Source organism: Perca fluviatilis, chromosome 15, assembly GCF_010015445.1.
Source record: "Perca fluviatilis chromosome 15, GENO_Pfluv_1.0, whole genome shotgun sequence".
Lineage (NCBI taxonomy): Eukaryota > Metazoa > Chordata > Actinopteri > Perciformes > Percidae > Perca > Perca fluviatilis.
The window spans coordinates 29,122,996-29,137,768 of NC_053126.1; the positions used below are offsets into that span (position 1 = coordinate 29,122,996).

Consider the following 14,773-nt stretch of genomic DNA (forward strand, 5'->3'; position numbering starts at 1 on the left):
AGGAGAATGCAGACAGAGAACAATCAGACATGACTTGTATAAATAGTCTTGGTTAAGGCCTACCCAGGTGTCCACCAATCAACTGGCAAGCCCTCCCAAACTGCCAGCTCAGCCAATAAAGCCAAAGAAGCCAACAGCAGGCAGAAAAGGGAGGGTTCGTAACACTACGCACACACACACACACAAACACACACCTACCTACCTACCTACCTACCTACCTCTGCCTATGACCATGACCTGTTGGGCCGGGAGTGGGCGTTGTTTGCGTGTGGTTAGGTAGCAGTTTCTTGTGTCTTTTTAAGAGCGGGTCAAACAGGTTTGTCAACCTCTTATGTGCCATCTGTCATAATCACCATTGCCACGGGTACAGCAGCTAAAAGTAGAGCCTGAAGAAAGAGAACATGGTAAGAACTCCATCTTTCTTTAACATAAACTACAATGTTTCTGGTTCTCATGGTGACGTTTTCTCTGTATTTCTGCGTGGTTTTAATAGTAACTGCCGCTCCTGGTTTTTCTAACATTCATTCATAGTGATTTAAAATGTGATCACAGTACTGGCATCATAAACTCTTCATTGATTTGATCCTGTAATGCTAGCCTACTGTTTTTTTGCTTCTTATTCTTCTTCTTTTCTCTATTTTCTGTTTACATGTAATCCATTTTAAATGTGAAGAAAATGTTAACATTCAGACACAATTACATGTTAGGAGTAAATTGTTTGGCGGCCTTTATTTCCTAGTGTCAGACACAGGTTCCATTTTTGCTTTTGTCCTTGATACGCTTCAACTGTCAGTGTTTTGTAGAGTGGGGATACGGAAGTGTTATAGAATCTGATATTTAATAATGAATAACTGATTCACGGAAACCAGTTTGTTTAACCAGTCTATGGGAAATGGCCACACGCATAGCATGTCAATAATCAATTGACAGTTTGGTTCAGTTATGGTTTGCTTCAGTGTCACACCCACATATTATTGGACACAATGACAAAGTCACACAAAGACTTGATTAATTTAGCTTGGTTGCTTAACACAGCAAGATCAGTTAAATTCAACACTTTGAAAGTGTCTATATTGGTCCACACTATTTTGAGTTGAAACGACACTTTTAAAAGTGTCAAATGCTTAACACTGGGATAGAGTTGCTGCAGTAATTGTTCTCTCAATAGTTGAAATTTAACACCAGTCAACACAGCTCAGTGTTGAGTGTACACAACACTAGTGTGCGGTATAAAAATGTAATACCAGTAACACTGTAGAGGATTTAAAGGAACACGCCGACTTACTGGGACTTTGTCTTATTCACCGTATCCCCCAGAGTTAGATAAGTCCATACATACCCTTCTCATCTCGGTGCGTGTTGTAACTCTGTCAGACGCCCCCACTGCTAGCCTAGCTTAGCACAGATCCTGGAGGTAACCGGCTCCAACTAGCCTACTGCTCCCAATAAGTGACAAAATAACGCCAACATTGTCCTTTTCCTTCCATACTTGGTAGTTAACACTGAAGATAAAGCGCGCCTGATCAGGTAAGAGAAGATCCCCCCCCTTTCTCTTTGGACCATCTTGATAGGTAGTGGTGGTTGAGCATCTCTGGGACTGAACTACAGTGTTGCGCTGGACTGGCTTTATCCTCTGCAGAGCCAGATCCACTGTCAGCATAGTAGTGCCTCTGTAAAATTCAAGTAGAAAAAACAAAAAACAAATAACTGATGGGTCACAGCAAGAGAAGAGACATTCAGAATAACCTCCCTTCGTAAATGTAATATAAGCAATTAATTTACAAACTTGCATAATCCATATTTTGAGTAGGATCACTGAGGTAGGAAAATAGTGACGATGCTAAGAGCGATACTGCTCCCAATGGAGCAGCAGAATAGGAGTCTGATGCTGCTCCGCTGGGATGTGGTTATGGGGCATGTTTCAACCGAACCAGGAAAGAAAATGCCTCTGCACTCAATTGGATAGACCTCCAACCAATCAGAGCAACGGCGTATGTGATGTTCTTCTTAGCGACCATCGGGGCCAGCTGATGAATTCAACTTTTGCCGAATCCCGCAGGAAGGACGGCAAAAAACATCTTTCCGATCGACAAATGCCTGGATCGCGGTTCTCCGTTCCTCTTTTTAAATCGAACGCGCTGTCGATATCTTCTGTAACAGACGCGATGGAGGCCATCTTTGTTGTAAACGAATTCAACTCAAGCGCTCTTTGGTGACGTGGTTCATCATCTGTCCGTCATTTTATAAAGCCCCGCCCTGACAATTTGATCGGTCCGAACAGCTCTGGTTTCGAGCATAGTTGCTCCACAACGGATCAAGTCCAGACCGGACTTCCCGACCTCAAATGTTGTGGGCAGGGCTAAGGTTGGCTGCCATCCAGGCTGAACACTAGCTATATTGTAAAATCAACACTAGAGTTGTTTGCAGAACATGACATTTGACTCCCTGTATTAACACCAACTCCTTCTGAAGAATAACTCTTTTGTAGTTGAATAACAATAAACCTGAGTTGAAATAGCTCTGTATTTTTACACTCAACCCTAACACTGAAAATCCAACACTTCTGATTTTGCCGTGTACATTTCAGGATTTATGAGCCAAAAACTTAAGGTGTGTGTCTTTCTCTTCAGAGTGCTGAGATTACCAGAACACTACAGAGGGCTGCTGTTGTGTGTGTGATCATCCTGCCGATATTATATTTGGTGATAGTCTATTACCGTCCCGGAGAGCTAAGACAAGAGGTTCCTACCACACAAAAGAGGTAAAGCCCAGTGTGTGTGAATAATGAGGAGTGTGTGTGTGTGTGTGAGTGCATGTGCGCTGCTTTGTAGTTTGTCCTTTAGTTTCCCTAATTTGTAGAAAACAGCAACTGTGTTGACAGCAAGGCTGCTTCTCATTCGGCATACTTCCGTCAGTCAACCCGGTCTCACTCGAAAGCGTACAAATAACACGGTTTTACAACCGTGCAATGTGTACGCCAAAGTAAAATTCTTCGTGCATTACATACGTGGAGCGCTCCAATTGAAGTAAGGGAGACCGGTGCGTTTTTATATGCACGCAGCTCGCGTCGCCACGTTGTGTGTTATCGCGAGAACAGCGTCACACACAAAAACATAAATATGGTTGGGTTTAGAAAAATAATGCAGGGAAAGGCTTTAGTAACACAACAAAGTCGCAAAAACGCGCCACATAAACACGCTAATAAACGGCCTAACAAAAAACTAAAAAACACATGCTGAAAATCGCCAAACACGGGATGCGAATCCCGGTCTCCTGGGTGAAAGTCCTGTGTTTCACCCATCCACCACCCCAACCAACCTCCTTACGAGGTCCCACGTCCCTTTTATACTATAAACGCAGCGGTTTCCATTACTGTAATTGGAGCGCTCCACGTATCTACTGTACGCACAATTTTACTTTAGCGTACACGTTGCACGTATTTTCACAGGTGTAAACCCGTGTTATTTGTACGCTTTTGAGTGAGAGTGGGCTGCGTCAGTACACTGCTAATGTGCACTGACCACTTAACTGCCGTAGTGCCCACTTTGGATGGTTAGTATTGTCCCAAAAGGAACACTTATGTTAAAACACGGAAATGACTTTTTGCGTTATCTACACTATATACTTAAAACTAAGTGTTTGAAGTGTGCAAGTAGGCGGTTTGAGACACAGCCCAAGTATACAAAGCAAAAATGTGCGTAAGAAGACAAACAAATCCATAACTTCCACTAAGCACTTTCATAGGTGTCCCTTGTGAAACTAAACGTCAAACCGTCATTGTTAAAGTAATCAAAGTTTTACAGACCTTGGTCCGTGAGGCAATGACTGTCTGCGAGTCTGTGACGTCACATGTTCTTATTTTACTAGTTTTACGTGACTCATTTTAAGTAGGGCTGCACAATTAATCGCAATTTTATCGAAATCGCATTATGAACTATAGTGCAATATCCAAATCACAGGGGCGGCGCAGTATTTGTTAAAGGCAAAAATATGTGTCAAACCATTCTAAAATAAAGTATTGTGGTGCTGCAGAGACGTCCCGGCCTACAAATTGTATCCCACAGACTAAAGAAAAAATCTTTGTTTGGTACAGATCCTCCGAAAAATCACACTTCAGTCATTTTATATACAGTACAGGCCAAAAGTTTGGACACACCTTCTCATCCAGTGTGTTTCCTTTTTATTTTCATGACTATTTACATTGTAGATTCTCACTGAAGGCATCAAAACTATGAATGAACACATATGGAATTATGTACTTAACAAAAAAGTGTGAAATAACTGAAAACATGTCTTAAATTTTAGATTCTTCAAAGTAGCCACCCTTTGCTTTTTTATTAATAAGGGAAAAAAAATCCACTAATTAACCCTGACAAAGCACACCTGTGAAGTGAAAACCATTTCAGGTGACTACCTCATGAAGCTCATTGAGAGAACACCAAGGGTTTGCAGAGTTATCAAAAAAAATACACTATCAATACACTGGTAAGAATTGCTTTCCATTGTTAATATGTACTTAAAAACAGTTCTGAAATGCAACCTAATAGAATTTTAATCACGTGATAAAACATGCGATTAATCGCGATTAACTGTAGAGATTCAGCGATTAATTGCGATTAAAAAAAATGTATCGTTTGACAGCCCTAATATATATATATATATATATATATATATATATATATATATATATATATATATATATATATATATATATATATATATGTGTGTGTATATATGTATTTATATATATATATATATATATATTTTTTTTTTTCAATGAGAATAATGATACAAAAATGATCATTCCCTCCAATGTCGAGAATCATATCGCAATCGCAATATCAGTCAAAATAATCGCGATATCGTGCAGCACTAATTTTAAACCAATCCCTGATCCCTGCTGCATCCAGATTACACAACAGAACTTCTCCAGGCCTCTAGGGGGAGCGCTAAGTGGAGCAGCTTGATTTTTGACCCCATGGAGCACTCTGCCTTTTATTACCACGAGTTTACAGACACGTCTCTGCTGTTTGAGTATCACCTGTGACCGGAGCCAATAAACTAAAATAAAGGGGATGTAACAATTACCAGTGTAACGGTAAACCGTAATAAAAATGTTGATGATAACAATTACCGTTTTAATACCGAAAACCGTGATCATTTAATTTTACTTTAAAGTGTTCATGTGTACAGTTTAATATTTTAATTTTGATTTATGAAGAAAACGAGCATATAATTAGTGGTGTTTGTTTGATTTGTTTACATATTTTTCTTTATGTCTTAGGCTGAATGTTTAGATTTCTATAATTTAAACCTGTTCCTGACAAATAAGCTGTTTACATGCTGAACCATTGTTCTTTTGATCAGAATCAGAATCAGAAAGGGTTTCTATTGCCAAGTTTTTTAACACATACAAGGAATTTGTTTTGGTGTTGTTGGTGCACATCACACATTCTCTAAATGTAATATTAAACAATATAAGTATAGGTATAAACAATATAAGTATAAGTATATGTACACAGTATGTATTAAATTAAAAATAAAGATAGAAATAAAATAAATAAATAAATAAAGAGCAAAGAGCATTACAGCAGAGAGAGAACAGTGGCATGAAGAGCCAGGTGGAGAGTCAGGGTGGTTTCCAGGCCTTGTTAATAAGGCTAGTGGCGGAGGGGAAAAAGCTGTTCATGTGACGTGAGGTTTTGGTCCTGATGGACCTCAGTCTCCTGCCAGAGGGGAGTGGCTCAAAGAGTTTGTGTCTGGGGTGGGAGGGGTCAGCCACAATCTTTCCAGCACGCTTCAGAGTCCTGGTGGCGTAAAGGTCCTGGAGCGGCAGCAGATTGCAGCCAATCACCTTCTCTGCAGACCGAATGACACGCTGCAGTCTGCCCTTGTCCTTGGCAGTGGCAGCAGCGTACCAGATGGTGATGGAGGATGTGAGGATGGACTCAATGATGGCTGTGTAGAAGTGCACCATCATTGTCTTTGGCAGGTTGAATTTCTTCAGCTGCCGCAGGAAGTACATCCTTCACAAGCACAAGTTGTGCTTTCTTGACGAGGGAGCTGATGTTCAGCTCCCACTTGAGGTCTTGGGAGATGGTAGTTCCCAGGAAGCGGAAAGACTCCACAGTGTCAATTGTGGAGCCACAGAGGGTGATGGGGGCAGGTGGGGCTGGGTTCTTCCTGAAGTCCACAACCATCTCCACTGTCTTTAGAGCGTTGAGATCTAGATTGTTTTGGTTGCACCACTTCACCAGGTGGTCAGCCTCCAACCTGTAGGCGGACTCGTCTCCATCAGAGATGAGTCCGATGAGGGAGGTGTCGTCCGCGAACTTCAGAAGCTTGACGGACTTGTGACTGGAGGTGTAGTTGTTGGTGTACAGGGAGAAGAGCAGAGGCGAAAGAACACAGCCCTGAGGGGATCCGGTGCTGATGGTCTGTGAGTCGGAGACGTGTTTCCCCAGCTTGACATGCTGCTTCCTGTCAGACAGGAAGTCAGTGATCCACCTGCAGGTGGAGTCAGGCACACCAAGCTGGGAGAGCTTCTCCTGGAGCAGAGCCGGGATGATGGTGTTGAAGGCAGAGCTGAAGTCCAAAAACAGGATCCTGGCGTAGGTTCCTGCAGAGTCCAGGTGCCGGAGGATGTAGTGTAGGGCCAGGTTTACTGCATCGTCTACAGACCTGTTGGCTCTGTAGGCAAACTGCAGGGGGTCCAGGAGGGGGTCGGTGATGGCTTTGAGGTGTGAAAGCACAAGGCGCTCAAAGGACTTCATAACCACAGAGGTCAGGGCGACGGGTCTGAAGTCATCTTGGGGACAGGGATGATGGTTGAGGTCTTGAAACAGGCTGGCACGTGACATGTCTCCAGTGAGGTGTTAAAAATGTCTGTGAACACTGGAGACAGCTGATCAGCGCAGTGCTTCAAGCTTGATGGGGAGACAGCATCCAGTCCAGCATGGACTGGATGGACCATGACGTGGTCAGAGTGTCCAAGTGCAGCACGGGGGATGGCGTGATAAGCATCCCTGACTGTGGTGTAACAGTGATCCAGAATGTTCTCCTCTCTGGTCGGGCATTTAATATGCTGTCTATATTTAGGGAGTTCGTGAGTGAGGTTCCCTTTATTAAAGTCACCAAGGACAATAACTAGGGACTCCGGGTTGGTCCGCTCCACGCACAGAATCTGGTCGGCAAGCATGCGCTGCGCGTCCTGCGGTGAGATGTAGACACCGATCAGAATGAATGACGCGAACTCACGGGGTGAATAAAAAGGCTTACAGTTTATAATGAAATATTCCAGGTTAGGAGAACAATGCTGCTGGATCACTGTCATGTCGTTGCACCAACCGCTATTGATGTAGAAACCGATTCCTCCACCTTTAGTTTTGCCGGAGAGGACCGAGTCTCTGTCCGCTCTGTAGAGTTGGAAGCCTGCCAGCTGCAGCGCAGAGTCCGGTATTAATCCACAGAGCCACGTCTCCGTGAAGCACAAAACAGCACAACAGCAGTTGTAGTTCCTCCAGTTTGTTGGGCAGTGAGCGCACGTTAGAGAGGATTATTCCCGGTAATGGTGTGCGTAATCCTCGCTGGCGGAGACGCACAAGCACACCGGCCCGTTTCCCTCTCCTCCGGCGTTTTGCTGCATGAGCAAAGGTGAGCGCACCTTTGACCAGAATGTCCAAAATTTCCAGTGAAGGGAGAAGAAAAGTGGGAAATAAGTCCGATGGTGTTGTTCCCCTGAAGTTCACAAGCTCTTCACTGGTGAATGAGATACGGGTACCATCGCAAGAAACAAAGTTAAAACACAAAACAAAACAGAGCGCACCAACACACCGTGTCACCATTCTGCGGCGCCATCTTGGTGATGTTAAAAGTTGCACTTTTGATAAGGTTTTGCCTATATTTTTGTAATATAATAAACACTGTTACAGTTTTTGAAACTATTTCAGCTTGTTTAGGCCTATCAGTACTTTGTGAACATATTGACCACACTTTTAAAAAGGCCGCGATAATACCGAAAAACGTGATCATTTTGGTCACTATAACCGTGAGGTTAAATTTTCATACCGTTACATCCCTACTAGAGACACACCCACCAAACGAGACAAAACATATCTCAAACATAGACTTAATATTTACAGTCTATGATCTCAAAGCAGTGGCACCGTTCTGAGATTGAACGTTTTCTCTTCTCTCTCTCTCTCTCTCTCTCTCTCTCTCTCTCTCTCTCTCTCAAATCAAGCTGTTCCACTTAGCGCTCCCCCTAGTTACCAGTACTATTTTGGCTAGGTCTGCCATTGCAAGACATGTTGCCCTGTAGTGGAAGTTTCCTTTGCAGCAGGGGAAGAGGTTTTCAGGGTTTAGTAAATTGAAACAAATAACACAGACTAAAACCAAGTTGGGTTTTTGTATTTTATTAAAGATATATTTGCAAATAGGAGCAACATGATTTCACAAAAGGCCGCAGCCCAGTGTGGAGTCAGTTTCTCAAATGAGTGAACAAGAACACTAAGCTTATATGCATCTTCAGAGTGACAGCACACACGCACTTGGATTATTATGATGCTACAATTCTTACAGGCAATCTGATACACATGAAGACAATCAGAAAAAACACAACAGACATCTCGGAGCCATTTCGCCTCCTCCTCCCTGTACGACTTTTACCTCCCCAGTTACCGTATTTTCCGCACTATAAGGCGCACTTAAAAGCCTTTAATTTTCTCAAAAAACGCCTTATAATCCGGAGCGCCTTATATATGGATCAACCTCTCAAGGATCACTGCCCCGTTGACGGGACACTGCGTCGCTGTAACCTCGATAAAGTTTAGTTTGTAAGCTTTGGATTGGTAGCTCATATTAGCCAATCCGTTCAGGTTTGCCTCTGATATGGCCAATGGAAGCGGACAAGCCGATGACAACATGTCAGGGACCACGTTGAGACGATCGCCATTTTCTCGGACAACTTAGATTTAAATGCTATAAGGAGGGAGTGAACGGAGTTGTCAGAACGCTTAATAAAGTTTGACTTTATCTGACTGTTTTGTTGACATTCCCTTTAGCACAGCTCCATCTAGTGGATGCATAACGCAACCCCAGTCAAACGTTTGACTACAGTATCTTCTATTCTATGCGCCTTATAATCCGGTGCGCCCTATATATGAAAACAGTTCTAAAATAGGCCATTCATTGAAGGTGCGCCTTATAATCCGGTGCGCCCTATATATGAAAACAGTTCTAAAATAGGCCATTCATTGAAGGTGCGCCTTATAATCCGGTGCGCCTTATAGTGCGGAAAATACGGTACGTCTTAACTGGCATGGGAAAACTAGAGATAGTTTTAGGGTGACCTTGTAGCCCCTATCTGTTCAGACAAACAGTGCTCACATTATGTTCCAGACTGGACGTCTCAGCAGTTAAGCAGAAACTGAGATAAACTGTCTTTCAATAATGTGAGAGAATTAAAGTAGAAATAAAACATAAAAATATAAGGAATTATGCTTAAATGTAATTTTTCCCATTACAGCCCCATTTGAAACGCCTCACAAAAGGAGATAACGGTGCACAATCTTGACGTTGAGCCCAAAACTCAGTTTTACCTTGTTTACACGACAACACAAAAACAGCATTTCTAAAAATCTTTATCCTAGCCGGATTCTTCCAAAAGCTCCGTTCACAGTGTCCTAAAAAGCTTGTGTGACGACAAAAGACCAAAACGCACAGAAAAAGCTACGCTTAAACAAAAAAAAACACCTGTGTACGTGTACGACTAAGCCTAAGATACAGTGATTCAGTGCATTGCCCTAAAGCAATGTTGAACATTGTGCTTGTTCTTAAGTGATAACATGACAAAGAAGAGAACAGAATTGTGATCCTTCCGAACTTCCATATTACCCCACCCCCCACACTTCCAGGTTTTCACTCCAGAGTCATCTTCCCCCACCTAGTCCATGCACCTGTCCAGACGGCTCAGTGCTGCTCAAAGATCACATCCCCAAGGATCAGTATGAGAAGGTGGCCAAACGCCGAGCTAAGGAGCTCCAACAACACAAAGCCAGGTAGTGGATGGATGGATAGATACATGAATGCATGTATTGATGCCATTATTTAAATATTTCATTATTTATTAAGGATTGTACGGTACCCCCAATCATTACTGAGAGACCATATCCTGATTAAAAACATGATCATTGTCATTTTATTTACTTGGATTTTCTGTCACCTTGAGATGTTTTTCCCCATGAATACCCTAGAACAGAAATGAATACCCAGTGTTACTCATTGTTTTAGTTTTTTATACAAAAACTTTACAAGGTTATTGTAAAGTGCTACCGTTGCTTCATGCTTTTTAGTTTGCTCCTACAGAAGTGACATTTGGCAGGATAGTTGAAAGCATGACAATTACGGGTTGGCACAAATATATGGAGCCCCAGACATGACATCCCAAAAATATATTGTGGCCACGAAATAGTAATTTGTGGCGATACGGAAATACTAATTTTAGCTGGTAGACAATGGAGGGCGAAGAAGAGTGTCTACCCAAACGGTGTAAACATTAAGACATTACATCCACAGGTGCAAGCTGTATGATTATTCGCGGTTTGTTATTGCTTCCTAAGGAGAAGAGAGTAAACCGATGGAGACCATATTAACCACCTCAGGCATAGTAACATATGTTTATCTGAAAGTAAATAAAATATATTAATGTACATTTTCTCTGAAATGTTTCTGAACATGTATTTCTTTGTGACTGCATGCACGCGTTACATTTGTAATAACCTACCTAAGACCTCACACTAGATCTACATTTAAAACTTAAAATAGTCATATTGTACTGTAAAGAAAAGAAAAGAAAGAACTAAATATTTAATGGACCAGCACATTTGGGTAAATTGTCAGAATATGTGACCTCACTTTAATTGTTTAATAAAGGAGTCAAACTTCAAAATATTGTTTGGGGTAGTTATGTCATCCCTTCACACTAATCTGGACACATGATTTCTTATTTATAGTCATCACAGAGCCAGTACCTCAGAGGTCAGCATATATTATAAGTACAGTAGCAGTTACAGTGGGGTCACATATTCTGACGGCTGCTACTTGTCAGATATGGTGACCTCTGTTGTACTGGCTCTGTGATGACTCCAAATAAGAAAATGTGTCCAGATTAGTGTGAAGGGATGACATAACTACCCCAAACAATATTTTGAAGTCTAACTCCTTTATTAAGCAGTTACAGTGGGGTCACATATTCTGACAATTTACCCAATGTGCTGGTCCAGTAAATACTTGGTTCTATATTTTCCTTACAGTAGAATTTGATTATTTTAAATAGTTTTAAATGTAGGTCTAGTGTAAGGTTTTAGGTAGGTTATTACAAATGTAACTCATAGGGCTGTGAATCTAGCGATACGATACGTATCACGATACATGGGTCACGATTCCATATATCGCAATATATTTCGATACTGTGCGTAAGGCGATATATATTGGGATTTTTTTAAAGTATAATTTTAGAAAAACAATTATTTAAAAAAAGACATGACGTGCATAAAAGTCAAAGAAGTTTACTTTAGGTAAACAATTCAGTACACAGAAAATCAAACTGCCAGTTTGAGATTGTGGTTCACAGGTTCTTGTGAGCTAATGTTTATATGCTAAAGTAGGCCAGAGTTCATCCATAGCTACGTTGTTAGCTTCTAGCAAAAAGTCAGGCACTGCTAGGCACTGTTAGGCAAGGACACTAGTGGTGCATCTTAGCACAGCCATCTAGTGGTAGGGGGTTTACACACAACATAAACGTGAAAAAAAATCGATATTGTGTTTTTGAAAATAGATACAGTATTGCAAAATAAAATATCGGATTTTTTTTCTTACACCCCTAGTAACTAGTGCATGCAGTCACAAAGAAATACATGTTTAGCTACATTTCAGAGAAAATGTACCTTAATGTATTTTATTTACTTTCAGATAAACCTATGTTACTATGCCTGAGGTGGTTCAGGGCTCTAGACTAACTTTTTTTTTACTGGGAGCACTGTAGCCCCTAACTGAAAAGTTTAGGGGCACAAGCAGAAAATGTAGGGGCGCACACCTTTAATCGACCTGAAATAAACAATTTCACATTTCCCCCATGTATTACTGATAAATGCTTTGGTAATATATACAGGAACTACAATGTGCTGTTTTATTTTAGTTCACAGTCACATTTTTTAATTGAATGGTGCGGAGCAAATGCACATTCAGAACTATTATTACTGTCAGTGTAATGTATTACTGCCTCTGACTCGTTCAAGCTCTCCCTCCCTCCCTCCTCTCTGTCTTTTTTTTTTTTGTTAACACTGAAATAACAACAATATCTAAGGTGATTAAACTGAAAATTGAGTGAGGAGCTCATGACACTTAAAACACACACACACACACACACACACACACGCTTTGTTTTGACGAGATGAATATATTTGATCAGTAACTGTGTATTCAAACTCTAAATTAAAGTAACATGCCATTTGCTTATGGCCAGGCAGGGCTAACTAGTTAGGCTGAGGATAACGGTACAGATCCATTTTTGCGACACGACTGAAGCGTGGTGTCACAACGTCATACATCCATGGTTGATGCTCCACGCCCTTGACCGGCAGCTGATTGGACGAATGCGTCGCGTGGGTCTGGCTACTCCCAAATTTCGAAACGACCATCATGGCGGCTCGTTGAGAATACGATCTCGTATTTTACGAAAATAGTTCACCGAAACGTGTTTTTGAAAACATTTTAAGCGAGAAATAGGCCATACAGCTGCTGAATCTGTCTTCATTTCAGATCGACAAAGGTCAGTTTGAAAGATTTTCGTCTACTTCTACTGGATAGTCGCGTCGTGTTCAACGGATTAATTTGCATAAAGATGGGCATCGGCCGGCTTTTTGACGCGCAGCATTTTTTCAAATGCAGTGCCGCCTTCCCGGGATGCTTTGCGGGCGCGTTAAAGTCGCTTGATGTCACCCATAGGAATAAAGTGGACCGTGACAGAAACGTCGCACGGCCAGGTGGATCTGTACGATAACTCCTTATCGGCTACCACTACGCAGCATTTTTCTCGCCGGTCTTTAGGCTGCGGATCACCACTCATAAATGGATTATGGACTGCAACATCCCCCTTAGCAATGAAGTAGGCCGTGTTAAATTTCAACATCATCTCTGCCTCATCTGCGCTCTGATTTACTGTCCTGTCTTCTAAAAGCAACCGGCAGTGGCGTTGCTTTTTCATGTATTAACATGTCACGGCATACTCTATGCTTGAGGCTACGATTGTGTTTAACTAATGTATTGTGTTGAATTGCAAAGTGCCCCCACTGTCGGCAAACTTTTGTGTTCCCCGCAGTTCTGGGGTAGCAACTGCAACATTCGCAGTTCATGGAGTTCATCTCCTTACAGTACCTCAACCAGCTGAATTCTCGCAGCCAGTCTTCCCGAAAGTGGTGGGTTCGGGCCTTTTTCGCCACACAAACCTCTGACTCTGAATCATCATCTGACACTGTAGACTCTGGCACTAGCACACTAGCGTCAGGTCGGAAGAACGAGTCAATAGCAGCACTGCCCGCATTATAGTTAGGCTATATCGTTATCCCCAAAATACTATTTTGTGGCAACAAATTAGTATTTCGTGGCCACAAATTAGCATTTTGTGGCCACAAATTAGTATTTCGTGGCCACTATATATATATATATATATATATATATATATATATATATATATATATATACACCTCTCCGGGAACCATCACCTTATCGTGGTGGAGAGGTTTGTGTGTCCCTATGAACCTGAGGGCTGTGTTGTCTGGAGCTGTGTGCTCCTGGTAGGGTCTCCCAAGGCAAAGTGGTCTCAGGTGAGGGGCCAGACAAAGAATGGTTCAAAAACCCTATGAGCCAACGAGGAAGAGGTGAAGTTACCCTGCCCGGAGGAAGCCCGGGGCCCCCGTCTGGAGCCAGGCCCAGATGGCGGGCTAGTCAGCGAGCGCCTGGTGGCCGGGTTTGCCATGGAGCCCGGTCGGGCACAGCCCGAAGAAGCAACGTGGCAACTCCCTCTCCATCCCATGGGCCCACCACCTTTGGGAGGAACCGCTGGGGTCGGGTGGCAGTGAAGGTCAGGGGCCTCGACGGACCAGAACCGGGCAGCAGACGCTGGCTCTGGGGACGTGGAATGTCACCTCTCTGTGGGGGAAGGAGCCGGAGCTTGTGCGGGAGGTGGAGCGCTACCGGTTAGATCTGGTGGGGCTTACCTCTACACACAGTCTCGGTTCTGGAACCATACTCCTGGATAGGGGTTGGACTCTTTTCTTCTCTGGAGTTGCCCAGGGTGTGAGGCGCCGGGCGGGTGTGGGGATACTCACAAGCCCCCGGCTGAGCGCCGCTATGTTGGAGTTCACCCCGGTGGACGAGAGGGTCGCCTCCCTACGCCTGCGGGTTGTGAGGGGGAAAACTCTGACTGTTGTTTGTGCATATGCACCAAACAAGAGTTCGGAGTATTCGGCCTTCTTGGAGACCTTGAGTGGAGTCCTGTATGGGGCTCCAGTGGGGGACTCCATTGTTCTGCTGGGGGACTTCAACGCACACGTGGGCAATGATGGAGACACATGGAGAGGCGTGATTGGGAGGAATGGCCTCCCTGATCTAAACCAGAGTGGTTGTTTGTTGTTGGACTTCTGTGCTAGTCATGGATTGTCTATAACGAACACCATGTTCGAACATAGGGATGCTCATAAGTGTACTTGGTACC

General features: G+C 42.9%; 1 protein-coding gene across 3 annotated transcripts in view; it reads left to right on the forward strand.

The window, feature by feature from the left end:
• Nucleotides 1-214: 214 nt before the first annotated feature.
• The window catches only part of LOC120574188 (beta-1,4 N-acetylgalactosaminyltransferase 2-like), a 33,169-nt gene continuing 18,610 nt past the window's right edge, over nucleotides 215-14,773 (forward strand). For 2 of the 3 annotated variants that reach the window (XM_039824407.1, XM_039824408.1), the window contains exons 1-3: nucleotides 217-404; nucleotides 2,631-2,761; nucleotides 9,915-10,058. In XM_039824407.1, the coding sequence (XP_039680341.1) occupies nucleotides 402-404; nucleotides 2,631-2,761; nucleotides 9,915-10,058 (278 nt within the window). In that variant the 5' untranslated portion in view covers nucleotides 217-401. Of the gene's footprint in view, nucleotides 405-2,630; nucleotides 2,762-9,914; nucleotides 10,059-14,773 lie in introns of all 3 variants that reach the window. The other variant, XM_039824409.1, reaches the window with a different exon arrangement.